At 45.6% G+C, this 22520-nt stretch overlaps 1 protein-coding gene and 1 long non-coding RNA gene across 7 annotated transcripts in view; one reads left to right on the top strand and one right to left on the bottom strand.

Annotated features, from left to right (window-relative positions):
• Positions 1-11131, bottom strand: part of LOC146358529 (uncharacterized) — an 18099-nt gene extending 6968 nt beyond the window's left edge. Inside the window, exon 1 of the long non-coding RNA XR_014784733.1 lies at positions 11035-11131. This is a non-coding gene — a long non-coding RNA (uncharacterized LOC146358529). The remainder of the gene's footprint in view (positions 1-11034) is intronic.
• SP3 (Sp3 transcription factor) overlaps positions 9776-22520 on the top strand; it is a 25483-nt gene continuing 12738 nt past the window's right edge. The window contains exons 1-4 of one of the 6 annotated variants that reach the window (XM_084813103.1): positions 10007-10178; positions 10622-10761; positions 10997-11455; positions 13412-13489. In XM_084813103.1, the coding sequence (XP_084669229.1) occupies positions 10172-10178; positions 10622-10761; positions 10997-11455; positions 13412-13489 (684 nt within the window). In that variant the 5' untranslated portion in view covers positions 10007-10171. Of the gene's footprint in view, positions 10179-10394; positions 10762-10996; positions 11456-13411; positions 13490-22520 lie in introns of those variants that run through there. The other 5 variants (XM_084813093.1, XM_084813075.1, XM_084813057.1 and 2 more) reach the window with 5 other exon arrangements.

The raw sequence follows: 22520 nt of genomic DNA, 5'->3' as shown, positions 1-22520 counted from the left end.
TGTATGGTGTGGAGAATGTGGATAGGGAGACATTTTTCTCCCTCAAGGTACTAGAACTTGGGGTCATCCTATGAAGCTGATTGGTGGGAGATTCAGGACAGATAAAGGAAGTACTTCACACAGAGCATAATTAAACTATGGAATTCGCTACCTCAAGATGTAATGATGGCCACCAATCTGGATGGCTTTAAAAGGGGGTTGGACAGATTCCTGGAGAAGGCTATTAATGGCTACTAGTCCTGATGGCTGTGTGCTACCTCCAGGACTCCAGAGGCAGTAAGCTTATGTACACCAGTTGCTGGGGAACATGGGCAGGGGGGTGCTCTTGCACTTGTGTCCTGCTTGTGGGTTCCTGGTTGTTAGCTGGTTGGCCACTGTGTGAACAGAATGCTGGACTACATGGACCCTTGGTCTTATCCAGCATGATTGTTATGTTAATTCCTTTTCCATATTATATCATCTGAAACTTGGATTGGCTCCAGCCCTCAAAACAATGCTGTTTGCCCCTTAGCTGACCTCTTTTCTCCCCCAAGCTCTGAAACATATCAAAGGGAGATAGACACAGATCTGAGTATGTGAACCAGAGGTCTTCTCCTCTAACTGGTGTGTTTTAATCACTATTCCTACTACTTTCCTTTTGGGGAACTCAGACCAAAAGGATTAAGTAGACTGTGTTGCAACAGAGAAGTGAGTAATCTTTCTTTCACTGGTGTTCTCAGGTCTCTCCTTAACTGCTGTGCCCCCAGCTTCATTTCAGGTGGGGTGTGTGTGTGTGTGTGTGTGTGTGTGAGAGAGAGAGAGAGAGAGAGAGAGAGAGAAATGGCAGCTTGGTTTGCCAGAAAGTCACTGCAAGTGAGAAAATGGCCATCCAAGGAATAGTTACTGACCAGGATTTAGAACATGAATTACAAAAGGTAGAATGGGCTGCCTAGAAGATGATGAGCACAGACGAAGAAATATAGTTGACCAAAGAATGAATAAAAATATTAAAACATATTGCAATAAAAAAATAATTGTAAATCTAAAAACAGAATTTGATTAATTTGGGTAAAAAGTAAGACCACATGAAAATATTGAGCAATTATATCAATACAAAGTAGCATGGATATCTACAACATGTTAGGAAGAAAGCTTTCAGCTTGTGCTAATTTTGAGGGAAAAAAGCTACTTTGGGTGGAATAGTATGATTTTAATGGCTGTTTTGATACCTTTAAAAGGTGGAGAGTATATTAGTCTGAAAAAGCAATTATGCTCTGACTGGTTAGGAGCAAAAGGAAACCTGGCTGCCAAAGAACAAGATGGCTAGATACCATCAAAGTTGATACCAACCAGAGCATGGAACAGCTTAAACAAATAGTACAAGATCAGGATACATGGAGAGAGATGATCCATAGAATTGCCAAAAGTCAGACACGACTGAATGGATAATATATTAGTCTGAGATGACCCTCACTAAAATTTGAGAATAATTGGATACATAAAAAATACAAAGTAGCAACCACTATATAGTAATTGTAACTTTTACAGAAATTTCAGGAAGCTTTTTTGGTATCTAGAGGTATCTGTGGCCTCTCAAAACAAAACATGCACTGGGATTTCTAGATCTCAAAAACCGCTTATTTTGAGCCTGAAACTGCGTTTGCTTCCTAGGGCTGAACAAAGACTTTAGCGATGCTGATGTTATGATCTATGGATCATCCCAGTCATCACCAAAGTTCTTAATAGCAGGATTCCAGAGTCATGTGATAAATTTACATAGGTCATTAAGTTTTCTTTAGCTCTGCAACATGCATTGGTCTGATCAAACCTGCTTTACTAAACAGAATGTTATTTAAACAGTCAGCAGTGTTCATCACTGATGCCTCAGTAAAGTGCTGCGTCAATGTAAGTTCCACCTGCTGATTTGTTGTGTTCTTGTGGAAATGGTCACAAAACCCAAGTGTTCTGAGAAGCCACTTCTGAAGCATCTGCTTCATATTGTCTAATTTTGTCATAAGACATTCACAGCCAACATTCATAAGGTTGTAGTAATACTTTCGAAGATTCTGTACACCTCCATCTTGGTTCTTCCAAATCAAATACAACATAATAGACATGCTTGAAGAATATTTGCCAAACCTTTGCAAGTTGTGTCATCTGGAGATGCGGTAGACCACCATTTTGATCTTGGCAATACACAGCAGTACTGTCACAACCCAGATTTGTCTGCTGGTTCCAAGCACAATGCACATGTATTTTTATTATGAAGAATATCACAGCTGCTTCTTAATACCCTAGCAGTAAGTGGTGACAACGATTTTGCCCAGTGTTGCCATAGTCAGTGCTAGGCACTAGCATTTCCTCACCTATTTTTTGCTTTCCTATATACACCTTACTGCAGCTGCATCCTAAATGTGAAGGTAGCCTGGCATGTTTTATGTTACATATGTTGGAGTACTATCTCAATCCATGTCCTCATACATAGTTCCATCTTTATCCAGTATACTCCAGTGTTTGACTCTTCATTTTATTTCACAAGTCTATGGGATCAGCACTTCTGTTATGTTCATTTTGCTTACCACGTAATATACATAGGCGAGTCACCATGGGTGAAATCCAACATCATGTGAGTGGATTTCTGATCGTAAAATGGGGCTTTCCCCTCCTCCCCAAAATCTGCTCTGGAGGGTCCCCAACCTTCTGGAACGCATTTTGAGGATGTGCGTGGGGGGGCAAAGAGGCATCACCTCCTCCCCCTTCCACAGACAGAAACCATTCCATCGGCAGGAGGGGCTATACAAGTCCAAGTCTTCCCTTTCTGGCTGACCCCCAGGAACTGCTTTGTCCACAGGGGTGGACATTGTTTGGCTGCTGAGTGACAGTATTTGTACATATTAAAGGCGCCACTGTTAAAAAGTTCAAAAATATAAAATTACAAACATTTCAATGAAAAGATATATACACTGACCTGTAAAATTAAAAGCAAATTTTTGGAGTTTTAGAAATGCCTCTACTTAAGACACCCCTTCATGGATCACTGCCTTGTTGTGGCGAAGGGGCTTGCGTAACTCAGTGAAGCCATAAGCTATGCCGTGCAGGGCCACCCAAGACGGACAGGTCATGGCAGAGAGTTCTGACAAAATGTGGTCCACTGGAGAAGGAAATGGCAACCCACTCCAGTATTCTTGCCAAGAAAACCCCATGGAACGTATCACAAGGCTAAAAGATATGACGCCGGAAGATGAGCCCCTCAGGTCGGAAGGTGTCCAATATGCTACTGGGGAAGAGCAGAGGGTATTTCCAAGTAGCGCCAGAAAGAGTGAAGCGGCTGGGCCAAAGCCGAAAGGACACTCAGCTGCGGATGTGTCTGGCGGTGAAAAGAAAATCCGATGCTGTAAAGAACAATATTGTTTAGGAACCTGGAATGTCAGATCAATGAATCAAGGTAAGCTGGAGGTGGTCAAACATGAGATGGCAAGATTGAACATCGACATCTTGGGAATCAGCGAACTAAAATGGACAGGCATGGGCGAATTTAATTCAGGTGACCATCATATCTACTATTGTGGGCAAGAATCCCTTAGAAGAAATGGAGTGGCACTCATAGTCAACAAAAGCGTGGGAAAAGCAGTACTGGGGTACAATCTTAAAAATGATAGAATGATCTCAGTACGAATCCAAGGCAAACCATTCAACATCACAGTAATTCAAGTCTATGCCCCAACCACTGAGGCCAAAGAAGCTGAGGTTGATCGGTTCTATGAAGACCTACAACACCTTCTAGAACTAACACCCAAAAAAGATGTCCTCTTCATCATAGGGGATTGGAATGCTAAAGTAGGAAATCAAGAAATCACCGGGATAACAGGCAGGCACGGCCTTGGTGTACAAAATGAAGCAGGACAAAAGCTAATAGAGTTTTGCCAAGAGAACATGCTGATCATAGCAAACACTCTTTTCCAACAGCACAAGAGGCGACTCTACACATGGACGTCACCAGATGGTCAATATCGAAATCAGATTGATTATGTCCTTTGCAGCCAAAGATGGAGAAGCTCCATACAGTCAGTAAAAACAAGACCTGGAGCTGACTGTGGCTCAGATCATGAGCTGCTTCTTGCAAAATTTCGTCTTAAATTGAAGAACGTCGGGAAAACCACTAAACAGTTCAGGTATGACCTAAATCATATCCCTGATGAATATACAGTGGAGGTGAGGAATAGATTTCAGGGATTAGACCTGATAGACAGAGTGCCTGAGGAACTATGGACGGAGGTCCATAACATTGTTCAGGAGGCAGCAACGAAATCCATCCCAAAGAAAAAGAAATGCAAGAAAGCCAAGTGGCTGTCTGATGAGGCTTTACAAGTAGCTCACGAAAGAAGGGAAGCGAAAAGCAAGGGAGAAAGGGGAAGATATACCCAACTGAACGCAGAGTTCCAGAGAATAGCAAGGAGAGACAAGAAGGCCTTCTTAAATGAACAATGCAAAGAAATCGAGGAAAACAACAGAATGGGAAAGACTAGAATCTCTTCAAGAAAATTGGAGATCTCAAGGGAACGTTTTGTGCAAAGACGGGCATGATAAAGGACAAAGAAGGCAGGGACCTAACAGAAGCAGATGAGATTAAGAAGAGGTGGCAAGAATACACAGAAGAACTATACAGGAAAGATCTGAATGTCCCTGATAGCCATGATAGTGCCGTCACTGAACTTGAGCCAGACATCCTAGAGAGTGAAGTAAAGTGGGCCTTAGGAAGCATTAGTAACAACAAAGCTAGCGGAGATGACAGTATTCCAGCCGAGCTATTTAAAATCCTAAAAGATTATGCTGTTAAAGTGCTGCATTCAATATGTCAACAAATCTGGAACACTCAACAGTGGCCACAAGACTGGAAATGGTCAGTTTACATTCCAATTCCAAAGAAGGGCAACGCCAAAGAGTGTTCAAACTACCGCACAATTGCGCTCATTTCACATGCCAGCAAGGTGATGCTCAAAATCCTACAAGCTAGGCTTCAGCAGTATGCGAACCGAGAACTACCGGAAGTACAAACTGGGTTTAGAAGAGGCAGAGGAACTAGAGATCAAATCGCCAACATTCGCTGCATCATGGAGAAAGCAAGAGAATTCCAGAAAAACGTCTATTTCTGCTTCATTGACTACGCTAAAGCCTTTGATTGTGTGGATCACAACAAACTGTGGCAAATTCTTAAAGTGATGGGAGTACCAGACCACCTTACCTGTCTCCTGAGAAACCTGTATGAGGGTCAAGAAGCAACAGTCAGAACCAGACATGGAACAACTGATTGGTTCAAAATTGGGAAAGGAGTACAAGGCTGCATATTGTCACCCTGCTTATTTAACTTATATGCAGAGTACATCATGAGAAATGCCGGGTTGGATGAATCAGAGGTCGGAATTAAGATTGCTGGGAGAATTATCAACAACCTCCGATATGCAGATGATACCACCCTAATGGCAGAAAGCGAAGAGGATCTAAAGAGCCTCTTGTTGAGGGTGAAAGAGGAGAGTGCAAAAGCTGGTTTGAAACTCAACATTAAAAAAACTAAGATCATGGCATCTGGCCCCATCACTTCCTGGCATATAGAAGGGGAAGAAATGGAAGCAGTGACAGATTTTATTTTCTTGGGCTCCAAGATCACCGCAGACGGTGACTGTAGCCATGAAATTAAAAGACGCTTGCTCCTGGGGAGGAAAGCTATGGCCAACCTAGACAGCATAGTAAGAAGCAGAGACATCACCTTGCCGACAAAGGTCCGTCTAATCAAAGCTATGGTTTTCCCAGTAGTAATGTATGGCTGTGAGAGCTGGACTATAAGGAAGGCTGAGCGCCGAAGAATTGATGCTTTCGAACTGTGGTGCTGGAGAAGACTCTTACGAGTCTCCTGGACTGCAAGGAGGTCAAATCAGTCCATCCTAAAGGAAATCAACCCTGAGTGCTCATTGGAAGGACAGATAATGAAGCTGAAGCTCAAATATTTTGGCCACCTAATGCGAAGAGAAAACTCCCTGGAAAAGACCCTGATGCTGGGAAAGACTGAAGGCAAAAGGAGAAGGGGACGGCAGAGGATGAGATGGCTAGATAGCATCACGGATACAATGAATATGAACTTGAGCACGCTCCGGGAGAGAGCGCAGGACAGGAAGGCCTGGCGTGCTATGGTCCATGGGGTCACGAAGAGTCGGACACGACTGAACGACTGAACAACAACAACAACTACTTAAGACAACGTAGGATCCTTCTTAATTGTTGATTTGCAATGGCCAACTGGAGCAAGGCAAGGTTAGATGGAATAAAAACCAGTTTGTCTTTATCATCTGGAAGTAGATGAACTGCATTTACAAATTCATCTTCCACTCCATGTGATTTTTTGTGGAATTCAAAATGTTGCAGATACCAAACTCCTCACTGTTTGTACTACATAACCTGCCAGTTCCACCAAGAGTATGACTCTAGGTTTGTTGAACATATTTATTAAATTTCTTAATCGCCCATCTGGCTGGTCACCTGGCCACTCTGAGCGATGTACAACACTGCAATTTAAAACAGTAAAATTATACATTAAAACATTGTTTAAAAATACCCTAACCCACCCCAAATGCCTGCCGGAACAACCAAGTTTTCAATGTGTGGAGGAAGCTCATTAAAGAGGGGGCATGGTGGCGTTCCCTAGGGAGGGAGTTCCACAGAGTGGGGGCCACCAGAGAAGGCCCTCTCTCTCGTCCTCACCAGCCTAGCTGTCCTGGCTGATGGGACAGACAGAAGGCCTACCGAGGCCGATCTCACTGAGTGGCGTCCCTGGTGTTATTGGAGGCGCTCCTTGAGATAGACTAGGCTGGAACCATATAGGGTTTTAAAGGTCAATGCCAACACCTTGAATTTGGCCCGGAAAACAACTGGTAACCAGTGCAACTCCTTCAGCATCGGTGTGATGTGATCACACCGGCAGCTACCTTTAATTAAGCGAGCTGCCGTATTCTGCACTAGCTGCAGCTTCTGAACCGTCTTCAAGGGTAACCCCACGTAGAGCGCATTACAGTAGTCTAGACGAGAGGAGACCAGGGCATGTACTACCGATGGGAACAGATTGTATATTTTGTTCAATATACAATAATTATTTGTATGCTTCCTATTCTTTAACATAATTCATTTGCTCATCTCGAGTTTCAGTTGTTGGCTTACTCAGTCTTCTTGTGAATTTTTAAAAGCACAATAGGTGATATTTGGCTTCAGATGCAACTAAATTCTGACTTTGCACTACGGCAAGAATTCAACTGTCTCCTTTTCCCACTGCAATGTCTTTTATTGTTTGACCAGTTCTAAGCTGTGCGCATTGAACCGCTTTATCAATACCTGGTACCACTCTTACTCTTGGTTGACTTCATTGCGAAATAAACATTTTTCTTCAAATATTGGTGTTGAGATTCCTGCTGTTATATAAACCGCCATGATCATGCAAGGGTGATCCAAATATGACATCAGTCTTCATGCACAGATCCCTTTCTGGATCAGGAGCTGAATGTACAAAATGTGTGAGCTGTGTAAGTGGTTACCACATCCAGCACTTGAAGCTGTACACATAGTTCTTTTCCACTGCTGAACTGGGACTGTGAAATTAGAGCCAAAGATCTACTTTCACATCAGTTGCCCAAAACATGCAATGAACCAACAATTAATTTTCCTACTAGCATACTATTAAGTCATTGTCGTATGTTACTATAATAATTTATGTTCCATGGTCCAAGAACCCCCTAATTATCCATGTTGCTTGAGACAGAAACATAAGTGTTTTAAAATGAAAAAAAGTACATATTAAATATGGGTGAGTGTATAACTATTACCTCTTTCTTTTGCTGTTGTAGCCCTGGCCACTGAAAGTTAGCCAAAAGAAAAGCAGAAAAATCTTAAGACTTTAATCAAAGTTTTACAGCTGCATAGCAGTTTGTCACTATGAACTGAAAGATGGACTGCATCATCAAGAAAGCATTTTTGGCCATCTACAAATAGATAAAAGAAATGTAGAAGTCTCTTATGTATGCTGGCCCATCAGCCCTGCACTTTATAACATAATCATCCAATCCTGGCAATAGTATTCTCTTGCCACTCCCAATAAGCAAAATTCCTATTTTCATAACATATAAAATCCAACTTATTCCTGCCACATGCTGAGTCAGTTATGAGCTAGACCCATGGTTTTAACAGAAGTCAAAAAGAGCTAAACTGACTGAAGATTGTATGTTAAAGTCTCCCCAAATGGAAACATAGCTGTTGCAATCCTATGCAATCCTAAGATTCTAGCACGCAATCCTAAACAAATTTACTAGGGAGTTATAAGAGCCACCAAATACAGCGGGAATTATTTCCAAGTAAACATGCTTAGGACTGGGCATTATGTTCCATTGAACCCAGTGAGACTTCATTCTTAGTAAACATGTACAATATCAAGCCACATATTTAGAATTCAACATAACCTTCCAGTTAGGAACTATACAAGGACACAAATTATACCTTCTTGTGTGAAATTTTGAGTGTCCCACCACTAAAAATCCAATATATATGAAAAACTTCATTACATATGTAATTTTGACAAAGGATGTATAACACTGATCCTAATTCCGTAAATGCTTAAGGATTAGGGCCTGATCCATAAGAATCAATAGACAGTTCTCCATTGATCTCAGCGGGAGGTAAGTTTGCTTCCTTAGGGAAAAACACAGAACCATTGAAATCAATGGCTGTTTTGCCACTTAAAGAGGTGTGGTTTGTGCCTTTCGTTTTTGAAGTTCATTTCTTCTCAATATGGTTGCTGAGGACTCATAGCGAACAATATAAAAGTGTGGTTTTTTTAAGTAAGCAACCAGAGAGAGGAATTTGCAACACTTAAAATACTGCCATTTCAATATACAGAGCCCTCTACTACACTTGCCATTTATCAATCACGGTTTCAGTATGGAAGCCTGTAACTCCCCACGCAGCGACTAGTTCTGAAAATGTGTAGACCCATTACAGACTATGAATATGAGAGAACTAAGGATTCCAGTACGTAAAAAAATCAAATTCCTTTTCAGGTGGCTAAAAGCTGAAGGTTGTCAACGTGACAAAGTAAAGAATACGCCAGCAGAAGCCCCGGGTTGGGCACGTTAAAGAGGCCTCCTCTGCCCAAGAACGTGCCGTCCGACATTTTAACTCTGGTGTTTTGGTTTGGTGTTCTGGGCGAATAAACGCGGCCGCCAACTTCTCCTCCTCCTCCCGTGAGCCGCTGTCACAGACGCTGAGTGACAGCCGGAACGAGGGAGATTTCAAACCCCCGCTGAGAGCTCCGGGGTCTCCCCTGGAAACCGAGCACTGGCACGGCCCGTCTCCGCGGCGAGGGAGAAGCGCTCCAGGCTTCTTCCACCGGGCGGGGCGGGGGCCGCACGGCGGGCGGAGGACAGAGCAAGGGCCGGCCCTGAGGGCCCACACAGCTCTGGCGGCGGGGAGAACTCGGCCTGCAGCCCTGACGTGTGTGGGCTGCCCGAGCCCGTCCTGCCCTCTCGGCCGGCGACACCGTCCCGGAAGGCGCTGGAGGCCTGGGCCTCGCTTTCCCCTCTCGGCCCGGACCCATCCGAGCAGGCCTCGCTCATTGTCTCTCACACAAACCCTGGCAAACAGGAAGCCACCTCGGCAAGGGAGGGGGACTTACGGCGGGCGAGCGACACGCCAGGCAAGCCAGTGAGAGCCCGGACCACGGAGCGCCGCAGCCAATGAGCTGGCGGGCGCGCCAGGGAGAGGCGGGAGTTCCGGGCTGGCGGGCAAGGCGGCGGCGGTGTCGGCCGGGCCCCCTCTTCCTTGCTGCAAGCCCCACCTTTCGGCTTCCTCGCACCGTCAATCAAAATAGGGGAAAACCCCGGAGCGGGCTCAAGGCCGCCGCCGCCGCCGCCGCCACCACCACCACCGCCGCCATCTCCTCAGCAGCAGCCGCCGCCGCCGCCGCCCGCGCGCACCATAAGCATGTCCCCCGCGGCGGCCGCCTAGCCCTAGTGGCCGCGGCGGCGAGCGGGGCCTGCGCGCGAGCGAGAGACAGCCAGCGCTTTCCTTCCTTCCTTCCTTCCTCCCTCCTTCCTCTCCCTCCTTCCTCTCCCTGCCAAGCAGGCAGAAGCTCCCCTTGCCGCTCGCTCGCTCGCACACCATGACCGGTACGTACGGGCCTCGGCCGCTCCTCCTGCTCCTGGGTCCGGCGGGCAAGCGTGTGTCTGCCTGCGAGTGTGGCTCGAGCGGCACTGGCTGAGCAGCAGGAGGAGCAGAGCCAGGGGGAGGAGGGAGAAGAGGGGCAGGGGCAGCGGCGGCGGCGGCAGCAACAGCGCGGAGGGAGGAGGAAAGAGGAGGAGGAGGAGGAGGAGGAGGGCTCCTCCGCTGCGCGGGCGGGTGGGAGGGAGGGAGGAAGGAAAGCAGGGCGGGCTCCTCTGCGCGGGAGGGAGCGCTGGGGTTATGGGGAAGGGAGGGGGCGAGCGCTCCCGTCAGTGACTCTCTTCCCCTCCCCCCAACTATTGCTGCCGCCGCCCGCCCCCCCTCCCCGCGCCCCGCCGCCTCTCCTCTCCTCCCCCCGCCATCGCACCCCCCGCTCCCGTTATGCCCGCAGCTCCCGAGAAGCCCGTGAAACAAGAGGAAATGGCTGCCTTGGACGTGGACAGCGGCAGCCACGGCGAGTATCTGCAGCACGGAAACGGCGCCTCGGCAGCCACTTCGGCCGACGCCTCTGACGAGGCCGGCACCCCCCAGGTAAGCGCGGGCCGGCCGGCCGGCCCGGCAGAGCGCCCGGCGCCTCTTTCGCCCGGCCTCCCCCTCCCGCCCCTTGCCCGCGCCGGCGCCGCGGCCCCGGTGACACGCCGAGAGACGCGGGGCTCGGCGGCGCCGGCGCCTCCCGCGCGCTGCCCCGCGGGAGGGGACCGAAAGGGCTGCCGAGCGCCCCGCACTAACCGCCCCCCTCTCCCCTCCCGGCCCGCCTGTCGAGCAGGACACCCAGCCGTCGCCGCTGGCGTTGTTGGCGGCTACCTGCAGCAAGATCGGGCCGCCGTCACCGGAGGACGACGGCGAAGCTTCTCCATCTGCCGGAGCGGTAAGTGCCCGCCCCGCCGCGCTCGCACGGCCTGCCGGGGGGAGAGGGAGAGACAGCGCAGATCGCCCGCCCGCCCGGGGGGAGGGACGGACGGGGAGACACCGCGCAGCACTGCCCGCCCGCCCGGGGGAGGGACGATCGCAAGGCCGACCTGCCAAAGAGGGGTCCCCAGGCTCCCCTGCCTCTCCAGGAGGAGCCGGGCTCCCTGGGGGGGCGCGGCGGCGGCGGCGGCTCCGGCACTTCCCTCGCCTCTCGTGGCGGCGCCTGCTCGCGCTTGCGAACGGGGGCTGGGGGCGGAGGGGGGGAGAGGCGGGAAGCTTTCACGCTCCCGCTCATCCCTCCCCCGACGACAGGGAGGTATCTTGTTTTTTCGTCCCTGAAACGTGAACAGTCCCCGTTTCCCTCCTCCTGCTGAATGTCAGCTGTCACCCCGGGACCCCACAATAACACAAAATGAAGGCTGGGCTGAAAGAGAGGATGCACTTTATGGGTAAAATGGCTGTTTGAAAAAGCAGCCGATACTCCCTAGCGGAAGCAAGTTGTTTTGAACGCGGTGTCTGGGTGCGGGTCACTGTGCACTGCGGATCATTAAAAGGGGGGGGGGGGGTTGACTGTTTTATCTCTTTCGTGGGGTCTCTCCTCTATAAATAGCTTTAAGGTTCCTGTTCAGGAGTTTTGAGAAGAATCTGGTAGGGATATAATATAATTACAATTGCAAGTATTTTATTGTTTGGTCTTTTAAATGAGCAGGTTCTAAGGGGTGGAGAGGAATTAAGGTCAAGTTTTAAGTAATACATCTGATCGTTTCTTGGTGGATTGAACAAGTGTTTAGGCTAAAGCTGAGATTGCTTTAAAGGATTTAAGGTGCAATCCTATACATCTTGAAGGCCTACAACTCCCAGTATCCCCCAGCCACTAGGACTTTTTCTGTCTAAACATGCATAGGATTTTGTGCTTAGCCTTGTAAGGTAGTGGAAATGGGCACAAGTTCTTATTTTGAAATCTGTTTGTAATAGTTCATAGGACAAATGGAACATTTGATGCTAAATAAAAAATCTTCATCTTCTGTGATCTTTTCTGAATTTTATCAAGGTTTTTCTTTTTGATTTTATATTGGATGAACATTGTGGTGGAGTGGAATAGAGGGATTATACGTGTGTGGAATGAGAGGTACCACATTAGCTTCAGTGAGACTGGCTACAATCCTGAGTACACTGGGGCTTAAACCCCATTGAATTCAGTGGGACTTCTGAGTAAGCATTAATAGGATCACACTGTTCCAATGTCAACTTGGAAAATTTGTTAACCAGTTATTTTTTTAGCATTTGTTCACTTACTTTGGTATATATTTCTGTACTCTAGTGCTCATAAGTCCTATCAACTTCAGTGGAGGTTAAAAACCATGTCAGTGGATTAAGGTTTTTAAGGTCACATGGTAGAAAGAATTTATTATCTCCATAGCACACCAGGAAGCTAAGATGCAATTCAAGTTAATCACTTGTCCACAGCCTCAGTGAGTTGGTGTCACAGCCTGGAATGAAGCCAATTTTGACTTGCTCATATATGTCCTTCCAAATGTGATGCAAAGGAAGAGTAATGCAGCAATGTGGCCTCCGATTGTAAAACAGCCCGAAGCAAGATTTTGGTGTGGGTGAAATTCTCCATTCTGTGTTAATTAAAATAGGACCTCAAACTACACTCGGATAACATTAAATGGATATTTTTGTAGTAGTCTAGGCTTATAAATTGGATGAGATTTAAAAGGAGGTCATCAGGAATTTGCCAAGGGAAATATGGGCTGGGGAGCAGGCAGGCAGGTATGTGAAACAGAGGCCACAAGGAAGAGTGAAGAAGTGAGCATGAATGGAAAGTTTTTTTCCACAAAAAAGTTACCCCTATGGTTCTCTGCAAGTACTTTATGCAGTAGGGGATGTATGTGGTTTAAACAGCAGAATTGCTATACTTGTGGTTTAGCTGTGCCTGTCAATGTGCTATGACCCTAGCTCAGTGTGCTTGCAGCTGATCCAGACTGTAACTGATTCACACATGGCATTATCTTGTTCTTTTCATAATACTTGACATTCTGGACCTCTTGAGTATTTTTCTGCATACTGGTACCATCAAAGATAGAAATAATGACAGTAGATGAAGAGAGTTGGAAAGAAGAAGTATTGGCATGAATTTGCTTAAAAAGAGTCTTCTAGGATAGATAGTTTCTTAATAGTATTGAGTGGAGTGTTCCTTGAGGAAAGGAATTAGTGCACCTGAAAGTGCTAGCAAAATAGCAATGAAATTTATGAATTCTCTCGATAGGAAGAAGATTGTGAATGGTTACCTAAGCACACAGATAAGAGAGTTGAATCAAGTCTTCTTCACCAAATTCTTCATCCAGTATGTTGAGATGTAACTAAAAGTAGTTAGCATTTATATCATTATATAAGTACCTGAATTTTGTATGAATTTCTTAAATGATTTGTGCCCACCCACCCCCTTTATAATGTTGTTGTGACTTGATCCTAACAAATATATTCCTAAATTAATCTTACTACGCTGTTGTCTTTTGTTAAAATTCAGACTTTTCCTGGTTACTGCAGTGTTCATCACTAGTTTAGAATACTACTATGGCCTATATTTTACATTTTTAATCAGGAAGGTGTCTAGAAATGAGGCAGCCCTCTTGCTAAGTAAAGTATTTACCATAAAGATAATGTCAGTATTCCCTGGCTCTGATCTAATAGTCTATTTAATTACAGCTTCTATCGTACAGTGTGTTTCACACTAAGGCCTAGTTGGGATGCCACAGCCATTTCCACATTGTCTTTGAATTTATGTCCTCCCTCCTCCCCTCATGTCCTCCTGTTCCTTCCCTCACTTCCTGATTCTCGATTACAGAGGTGTGTTTGTACATATCCAGTGGCAATTTGTTGGTTAATTAACCCATGAGTTGTGAGAATGCACGTGAACCACTTCCAGTTTCCTGGAATAACCTACAAATGCTGCATTTTGTAGGTTGTTACTGAAACCTGGAAGCATCTTGCAAACGGCTCAGGTGTGGTGCACAACCCAGTGCTTCTGGACACTGCTGTTATGTCCAAACAGGGCCTATACTTTCTTGTAATCTCTGAATTGTGCAAATAATAGTTACCATGTTATTATTTGCATCCCAGTTTCAACTAGGTTTCCAATTCTGTTTGAAGGCAAACTTGTTCATATAAAGCATAGTTTGCCTGGTTCAGATTTAATGGCAAATGATGGTTTGCCACAACCCATGAAGTGAAGAACTGGAATGTCTAAACAACAGAACTAACAGCCAAACCAGGGTTTGGCCATTATATCTGAACTGGCAAAAGAAAATTAATTGATTTGCTCCTGATTGAACATAGTACACCCATCTGACCAATATAACTATCTATGAAATAGTTTATGTGAGATTTGGAAATCTAAATCAATCACACGTTGTAATGGAAGATTCTCAACATGTCAGTTAACGTTAATATGTGTTAAATCCCTTAGAAAATAAAACCCCATATCATCCAGATTATAGGGTACTGAAAATAGCAATCCCAAATCAGCAAGTTGCCCTATTCCATAGGTGTCTGCACAGTAAAAGGAATTGTTGAAGAAAATAATTCACTCATGGGTCTGTCTGTCTAATCTACAAACACTAGAATCTTTTCTTGTCTGTTTTCTCCTGATGTTTCCCAGGTATAACCATAATAGTTCTTTGTAATACTGAATTTGGTGGTTCTGTGCCTATCTGTGTAACAGCTATCCACAGACAAGGTAGCGGTTTTGCATATTTGGGGAACTCCCTAGCTATTCAGAAAAATACTAGCTTTTAAGGGTGCAATTGTATGCATGCTTTGACAGAAAAAGTCCTACAGCTCCCAGCATTCCCCCACCAGCATGTAAAGGACTTTTTTCTGCCTAAACGTGCATAGGCTTGTGCCCTAAATAGAGCAAAAATCCAAACAGCCCAAGGTCTTAGCACGCTTAGTTAACCCCCAGGAACCATGTTGAAGGTGTTAGTACCTTTAAAAAAAGAAAGAAAATTGGGAGGGGGGAACTGGTCTGCTCAAGGCCTGAACAGCTTATCTTGGAAGTGGGGTTATGTGTTGGATGGTGTGCATCCCATGAGGTTAAAATGCTCCTCCCTGTACTGCATGGAGAGGTTGAAAAACAGAGGGAATGAAAAAGGACAATTTTTCCTTTTCTCGCTTTCCAGAAACCCACTCACCTACTGAATAGGAATAAAGTACTCAGTTTGGGGACTGACAGTCATCCCTGAAACTGAGCACTGTATAGCACAGGTGGGAAGGTTTTAGGAGGGGCTGTAAAGAAAAAAATGTCCTTTCTCTTTTTCCTTCCATGATGCCCAAACAGCACTGTAAGGTATTCCAGGCTGGCACACTTCTGTTAATAGAGTGAGGATATATTGCAACGTTTTGTGTCCCCCCCCCCTTGTTCCGTCTAATACTAATATTGGTCCTGTGCCCTTAGTTTGACAGTGAAATGGGGCCACTCACAAACTAGTGGTTTCTGCATACATTCAGGGCTCCCCAGATATGCAGAAACACATTGGTTTATAATTATAAGAGGCAGAGTATAAAACTAAACAACCCAATGAAGAATGGGCATGCTCAGTGGTTTCTGGGAGCCAGGGAACATCAGCTTGGAGGGAGGGAATAGGTGGGGAGAGGTTTCTTTCTTGATCCCCTAACAAATTGCAGTGTATTACGAGGGGTGGGGGTGAGATTAGGGGTGGGGAATGTGTGCCTTATGGCACATATTCTTCCATACAGCATAAGCTCCTGTTCACTGAAGCCTGAACTTCAGGTAACACTATAGAAAAACTGCTATGGTTCAGAGCTAAGTAAGCAGGAAGCTGTTCATCTCCCTTGCGCTCTTTGGGAGAATGGAATTTCCCAATTCCTCATGGGAACACCAGATTATTCTTTCTAATAGCGAACTTGGTGTCCTGTGTGTAGGATAGAGAAAAAGGGCTACCAGCAGACAAAGTAGATGGTTCTGCATATGGGGGGGGGGGGGGAGTTTCCATGTATGCAGAAAAATACTTGTTTTTTAATTTACAAGTTAAAAGAAAACATGCCAATAACAATCCAGGGAAAGCTGAGCATGCTCATTACCCAGCAAGAGTCATGGAATGTTAAGGGGGGGTTGGTGGAGGAAAACGAGAAGAGGGAAAATTGAGCCCCTAACACTTTACAGCATCCAAAGGGGGGATTAGGTCAGGGAATGTGTACCATGAGGTGTACATCCCAGAATCCTAATTCCCCGCCCCACCCCGATGCAATCAGCTAAAAGCTATTTGTGTTTGTGTTAATTAACATTGGAGGAAAAGTCCTTGCTCCAATTCTAATTAATCAACCTTCCATGGACACTAAGGCTCTGCCCCATCAACAGTTTAAAATACCCTGGAATTATTTATTGATTACATTCATGCCCTGCCTTTTTTCTTCCTGCGAGGAACCCAAGGCAGCTTACATGATCCTCCTCCTATCCATTTTATCCTCACAACAACCCTGTGAGGTAGGTTAGGCTGAGAGTCAGTGACTGGCCCAAAGTCACCTAGTGAGCTTCATGTTTGAGTGGGGAGTAGAACCTGGATCTTCTGAGTCCCAGTCCAACATTCTAACCGTTATACCACACTGGCTCTACACTACGCTGGCTTTCATCATAAAGATGAAATCCCATACAGTGCTGGGATGGAAGGATCAAGGTACCTTCCCTCATGTATACTGTGCTGCTAAAGTTCAGAGCAAGATGATAAGCTTCTAGCTCACTGAGCCCTGAACCCCAGCGCCATAGGGCAATAATGCTAAATCATGAGAGTGCTGAGGTGCAGCGGGAGATACTCATGTAGCCCTAGAACGCAGCAGTATCCTGATCTTGCTGAATGAGGAGGATTTCCCAATAGTTTATCCTTTCACCATTCCTTGCAGGGCCAACTTATATAAAAGTTCACTATTGAGCTTGTATACTTGTGTGTGTATCTTTCTTTTTGTGGCAGATCCTGTTTAGATATAGAGGTATTTGTGTAATAAATACCACCTCTTATAAAGGTGCTTTGAAATCAGCAGTAGGTTTGTAGCACTGGTTGCATAGGTTATCTTGATTGCTTATGTTTTCAGTTAAGTTCTCTACTCAAACTGTTCTTTCCCCAGCCATTTTCACAGTTTCTGCTCTTTTGTTATTTCTCTCTCTCTCTCTCTCATTAACTGCACAATTCTATGCATGTTTAGACAGAAAAAAAGTCCTAAAACTCCCAGCATAGTTGGCTGGGGAATGCTGGGAGTTGTAAGACATTTTTTCTGTCTAAACATGCATAGGATTGCACCCTAAAACATATATAATCTTGGTTTCTGTCATACTTACAAATAGCTCTTATGTACTCCATTCCTGTCATTGTGTGCTTCCATTACTGCTTCTCTTCTTATACTCCCACCCCAGTAGTTTAACCATTTCGACAGCCCCTGTCTGAGGAGAGGTAGTGCTTCATACACTTTCACACTTTGGAGCTTTATATCAGTTGTGGGGTATGGGTGATTTTATAATTTGAGTACAAATGACACCATCTGGGATGCCTTTGTTTTGATGTAGGCTTTCACCTAGGTTTTTATCCCTTTTTTTCTTTCAGCTAGCAGTAGTGGCATGACATTTTTTTCCTTAAGGGAAATCTGAAATATATAGACAAATCCATTAAAAGAACTTGTTTGCTACTTGGATACAATTTTGAAAAGGTATTCTCAGTATTGAAGACATTTTGAGGGCTTCAAATTTATGCTGCAATCCAATGCACACTTATTTAGGATTAAGACACTTTGGACATAGTGGAATTTACTTCTGAGTAAACATGAACGCCTCCCACACTGGAGGCATTCAAGACGAGGCTGGACAGCCTTCTGTCAGGGATGCTCTGACTTGGATTCCTGCATTGAGCAGGGGGTTGGACTTGATGGCCTTGTAGGCCCCTTCCAACCCTACTATTCTATGATTCTGTGCACAGCGTTCTGCTGTTAGTGTATTAACTGTTATTCGAAAAATAGGTGCACAATAAGGAAAATGTTTAATACATACAAGGAATGGCCACTGTAAAAGAAAACTCTGAAAGCTAGATTTTATGTGCAGCTTTGTATAAAATGTACTTTTGAGTGTACTTATGAAAGAAGTACACTCATGGTAGAGATAATAATCAAATCAACCAAGTTTTAGAAACTGAGTAAATATTTAACTGTTCGCCTCCAAAATGGAGTAAACCCCAGAGCATTTGAAGTAGGACTCGTTAATATTGCAAGTAAGATAACAAGGCTATATTTTTGTGAATTTGAAATATAACCAATGTGTAGCATTTACATGCTAAAGCTAGAGGAGAAACGAATGCGTTTATGTAAATAACTCTGTAGTTGTGATTTTAAGAGAACTGGGAAGCTAAGTTCTATTGAAGCTAAAGTAAATACATTTAAATTAAATACAATTAGTATTGAGGTTAAACCTAATCATGTTTACAGCACACTTTAATAGTATGTACATGTCCCAATTATACAGTGGCAATGTGTAGCAATTTTAATTATGTATTATCGTAAGAAGGCTCCGGGTCACTGAACATTGACTGCCTGAGTCTGTGGTATGCTTTGAGAATCAGGAATCTGGTGTAAACATACCCCAAACAGTGACTGTGTAAATGTAGTGAGTACTTGCATCTCAGATAAGTCAAGTGACTGAATTAATCCTTGAAATATACTCTAGTAGTTTTTATTAATGGTGTGCACCAACCCTCTGATTTGGTGCTTTGAAAAATGGCTCAGTTTGGCTCAGACTGATTCAGAGCCAATCCACTTCGACTTATTACTGAACCCACATTGAAGTTCGAAAATCCTAGTCTTCATGCCTCCCATTCACTATTGTGGGAAATGTAAAAATGACTATATCTTTTTTCCGTCAGATTTGGATAATAGTTTCAGGCAGAATAACCCCTTTTGAGGGGATTATGCCTGCCAAATGTCAGAAAAAAAGATGCAGCATTTTTTGTGCTATGTGCCTTTATATTTTGATTTTATTTTTCAAGGGAACTGCCAATAACATCTATTTCTTGGCAGAACTGGATGAAAGTTTCAGGGATATTTGCCCATTCTGAGGGGATCAAGCCTGCCAAATTTCAGAATGGTAGCTGCAGGGGGTTTTGTGCACCAGTAGCTTTGACATTTTGAGTATCTCCAAAATAGAATGTGCTTATCCCCTCTTTTCCTTGTCAACCAGTGTTCTGAAAACGACAGGCAGCCTAGAGGGACGGTAAGAAATCGGAAAAGTTTTAGAAGGATAGGTGCAGCAGTTCATGGAAGGGGGTTTTCAATTTCTTTGTTGTGGTGGGAGGTGATTTGCTTCTCCTTCGCAGGATTATTTTTTTTTTTTTGACAATTTGCATGAAAATGATGCACATCCTAGAGGTGTCTTCAGGCAAGAAATCTGTAGAGTTTCAGAAGGAGAGGTGCAGGGGCTAATGAACAAGTTATTTAATTATTTATTTATTAGATTTATTAGCTGCCCATCTGGCCGGCTACCCGGACACTCTAGGCGGCGTACAGTGCTAATACCAACATGAAATACAACGAATTTACATAATCAACTGAACAAAACAACACTGCTCTAAAAAACCCTAACCCACCCCAAATGCCTGCCTGAACAGCCAGGTTTTTAAAGCCTGGCAGAAGCTCATCAAAGAGGGGGCATGGCAGAGGTCACTAGGGAGAGAATTCCACAGAGTGGGGGCACCACAGAAAAGGCCATCACCCTAGTCCTCACCAGCCTAGCTGTCCTGGCTGATGGGACAGACAGAAGGCCTACCGAGGCCGATCTCACTGAGTGGCGTCCCTGGTGTTATTGGAGGCGCTCCTTGAGATAGACTGGGCTGGAACCATATAGGGTTTTAAAGGTCAATGCCAACACCTTGAATTGGGCCCGGAAAACAACTGGCAACCAGTGCAACTCCTTCAACACTGGAGTGATGTGGTTTCACCAATGGCTTCCTTTAATCAGGCAGGCTGCCTTTAATCAGGCAGGCTGCTGTGTTTGCACCAGCTGCATCTTCCAAACTGTCTTCAAGGGTAACCCCACATACAGCGCATTACAGTAGTCTAGGCGAGAGGAGACCAGGGCATGAACTACTGATGGAGCAGATGGTTAGGGAGATAGGGGCGCAGCCGCCATATCAGATGGAGTTGGTACAGCGCTGCCCAGCTCACGGCTGATACCTGAGCCTCCATGGACAGCTGGGAGTCTAAAATGACCCCCAGGCTGCGGACCTGGTCTTTCAAGGGTAGCTGTACCCCATTCAACACCAGGTCAACATCCCCCAACCTCCCCTTGTCTCCCACCAAAAGTACCTCAGTCTTGTCAGGGTTCAGCCTCAGCTTAGTCCTTTCCATCCAGCCACTCACTGACTCCAGACACTTGGACAGGGTTTCCACAGACAACCTTGGCGAGGATTTAAATGAGATGCTGTCAAGGGCTCCTTGGAGGCCTCTCTCAGTCTAATCCAGTAGCCAAGTCCAGACACAGACAAAGGGATTCTTTTCAAAGCTTTATTCCTCTTTTACAACTTAACAACTCTACTGTTAGCAACTAGATATGAGCAGCAGAGTACCTATGCCCTACGATGGAACAGTTGGTCCCTGTTTGAAAGGGAATTACTGGCAGACCCCTGAACTTAAGGACTAGGGAGAGTCCCTCCCCTTTTCCCTTGGATCCTCTGGGCGCAGCCGTTGTTTACGCGCCAACCGGGCACTACGCCTCCTTTCTGTGCCCTCCATTTGGCGCCGCTTTCTGCGTCGGCATCGCGCGTCCATCAAGTCTGCTTCCCGCACTCTGTCACTCCCAGGACTGCTATCTAAGCTAGGAATGCTGGTGGGAGGAATCTCCGTCAGCTATTGGCCCTGGGAAAGAGGAGCGCGCTCCTCTCCCAGGAGCGACTCCTCTTCCTCAGAATCAGAACTACTCTGGGATTCTCTTGGCTCAGTGTCCACCCTGACAGACGTAGAGTTGCATGTCATCCGTATATTGGTGACACTGCACTCCAAACCTCCTGATGATAGCCTCCGGTGTCTTCATATAGATGTTAAATACCATCGGGGAAAGAATAGAACCCCCCACAAGTGAGCAGCCAAGGTTCTGAAGTCTCCTCCCCGAGAGCTACCTTGTACCTGCCAGAGAGGAAGAAACTGAACCACCATAATACGGTGTCTCCTATGCCCAACTCCTCCGGGCGGTCCAGGAGGATACTGTGGTCGATGGTATCAAAAGCCTCTGAGAGATTGAAGAGAACAAGGAAGGTGCATTCGCCTCTATGCAGAGCCCTCCACATATCATCCACCAAGGCGTTTCTGTCCCATGCCCAGGCCTGAAGTCCAGTTGAAATGGATCCAGAGAATCAGCTTCTTCCAAGTGTGCCTGCAACTGCAAAGCCACCACCCGCTCAATTATCCTGCTCCAAAACGGCAGATTCGAGACCGAGCAAAAGTTGTTCAAATCTTGGGGATCCAAGGAGGGCTTCTTTAATAGTGGTCTTACCACCACCTCCTTGAGGACTGATGGCATCACTCCCTCCTCGAGGGAGGCATTCACTACTGCCTTGATCACCTCCCTAAGTCTCTCCCTGCAGCTCATAATGAGCCAAGATGGGCAAGGATCAAGTAAGCAGGTGGTCGGCCTTAGAGACGAAAGCACCTTGTCCACTTCCTCAGAAGGAAGAAGCTGGAACCAATCCCACACAACTGGTCTGCCACTCGCCGCCCCTCGTTCACTAACTGTATCCATAGCGCACGGAATAGCGCTCCTAATCCAGTCAATTTTATCTGCAAAGTGCTTTGCAAACTCATCACAGGAGGCCTTAGAATGCTCCATTGGTTCCAGAACAACTAGACCGACCAGGTTCTGGACCACTTGGAACAGCCTCCTGGGACAACACTCTGCAGACGCAACAAAGGCACCCTCCCCACGCCAACACACAAGAAAAACCTTTCAGTTCACTCCTTACTCCCAAGCAGCTACACTGTAGTACTGAGAGAAATGGAGGATGGCAAGAATTTTATAGAAACTGTCAATGGAACTCAATCCCTCCCCCAAGCACAGTGATTGGAAATCTTAGTAAAATGTGTCCTGAGATTAGAAGGTGGACCTGTCAGTCACTGTCTGTGTCCCCCTCTCCCTACTCAGCGGTTTAGAGAAACAAAACAAAAGGTCTCAGCATCTCAGAAACTTGAGTCACTAATGAAGCGTTTTGAAGCAGGTTTGGTTCTGTTGCCTTCAGAGGAAAGCCCACTTTGACTTGGGAAGCAACAGAACCAGGCCAAAGTGGCCTGATTCTGCTCAGGCTTCATCCAAAACCTGTGCACATCCCTAGTTTTTA

The sequence above is a fragment of the Heloderma suspectum genome, chromosome 1 (assembly GCF_057233095.1).
Source record: "Heloderma suspectum isolate Gila_16-S chromosome 1, 16-S_ref, whole genome shotgun sequence".
NCBI classification, from domain to species: Eukaryota; Metazoa; Chordata; class Lepidosauria; order Squamata; family Helodermatidae; genus Heloderma; species Heloderma suspectum.
Note: the sequence above shows the minus strand (reverse complement) of the source record. Positions and strands in the feature narration are given on the sequence as shown.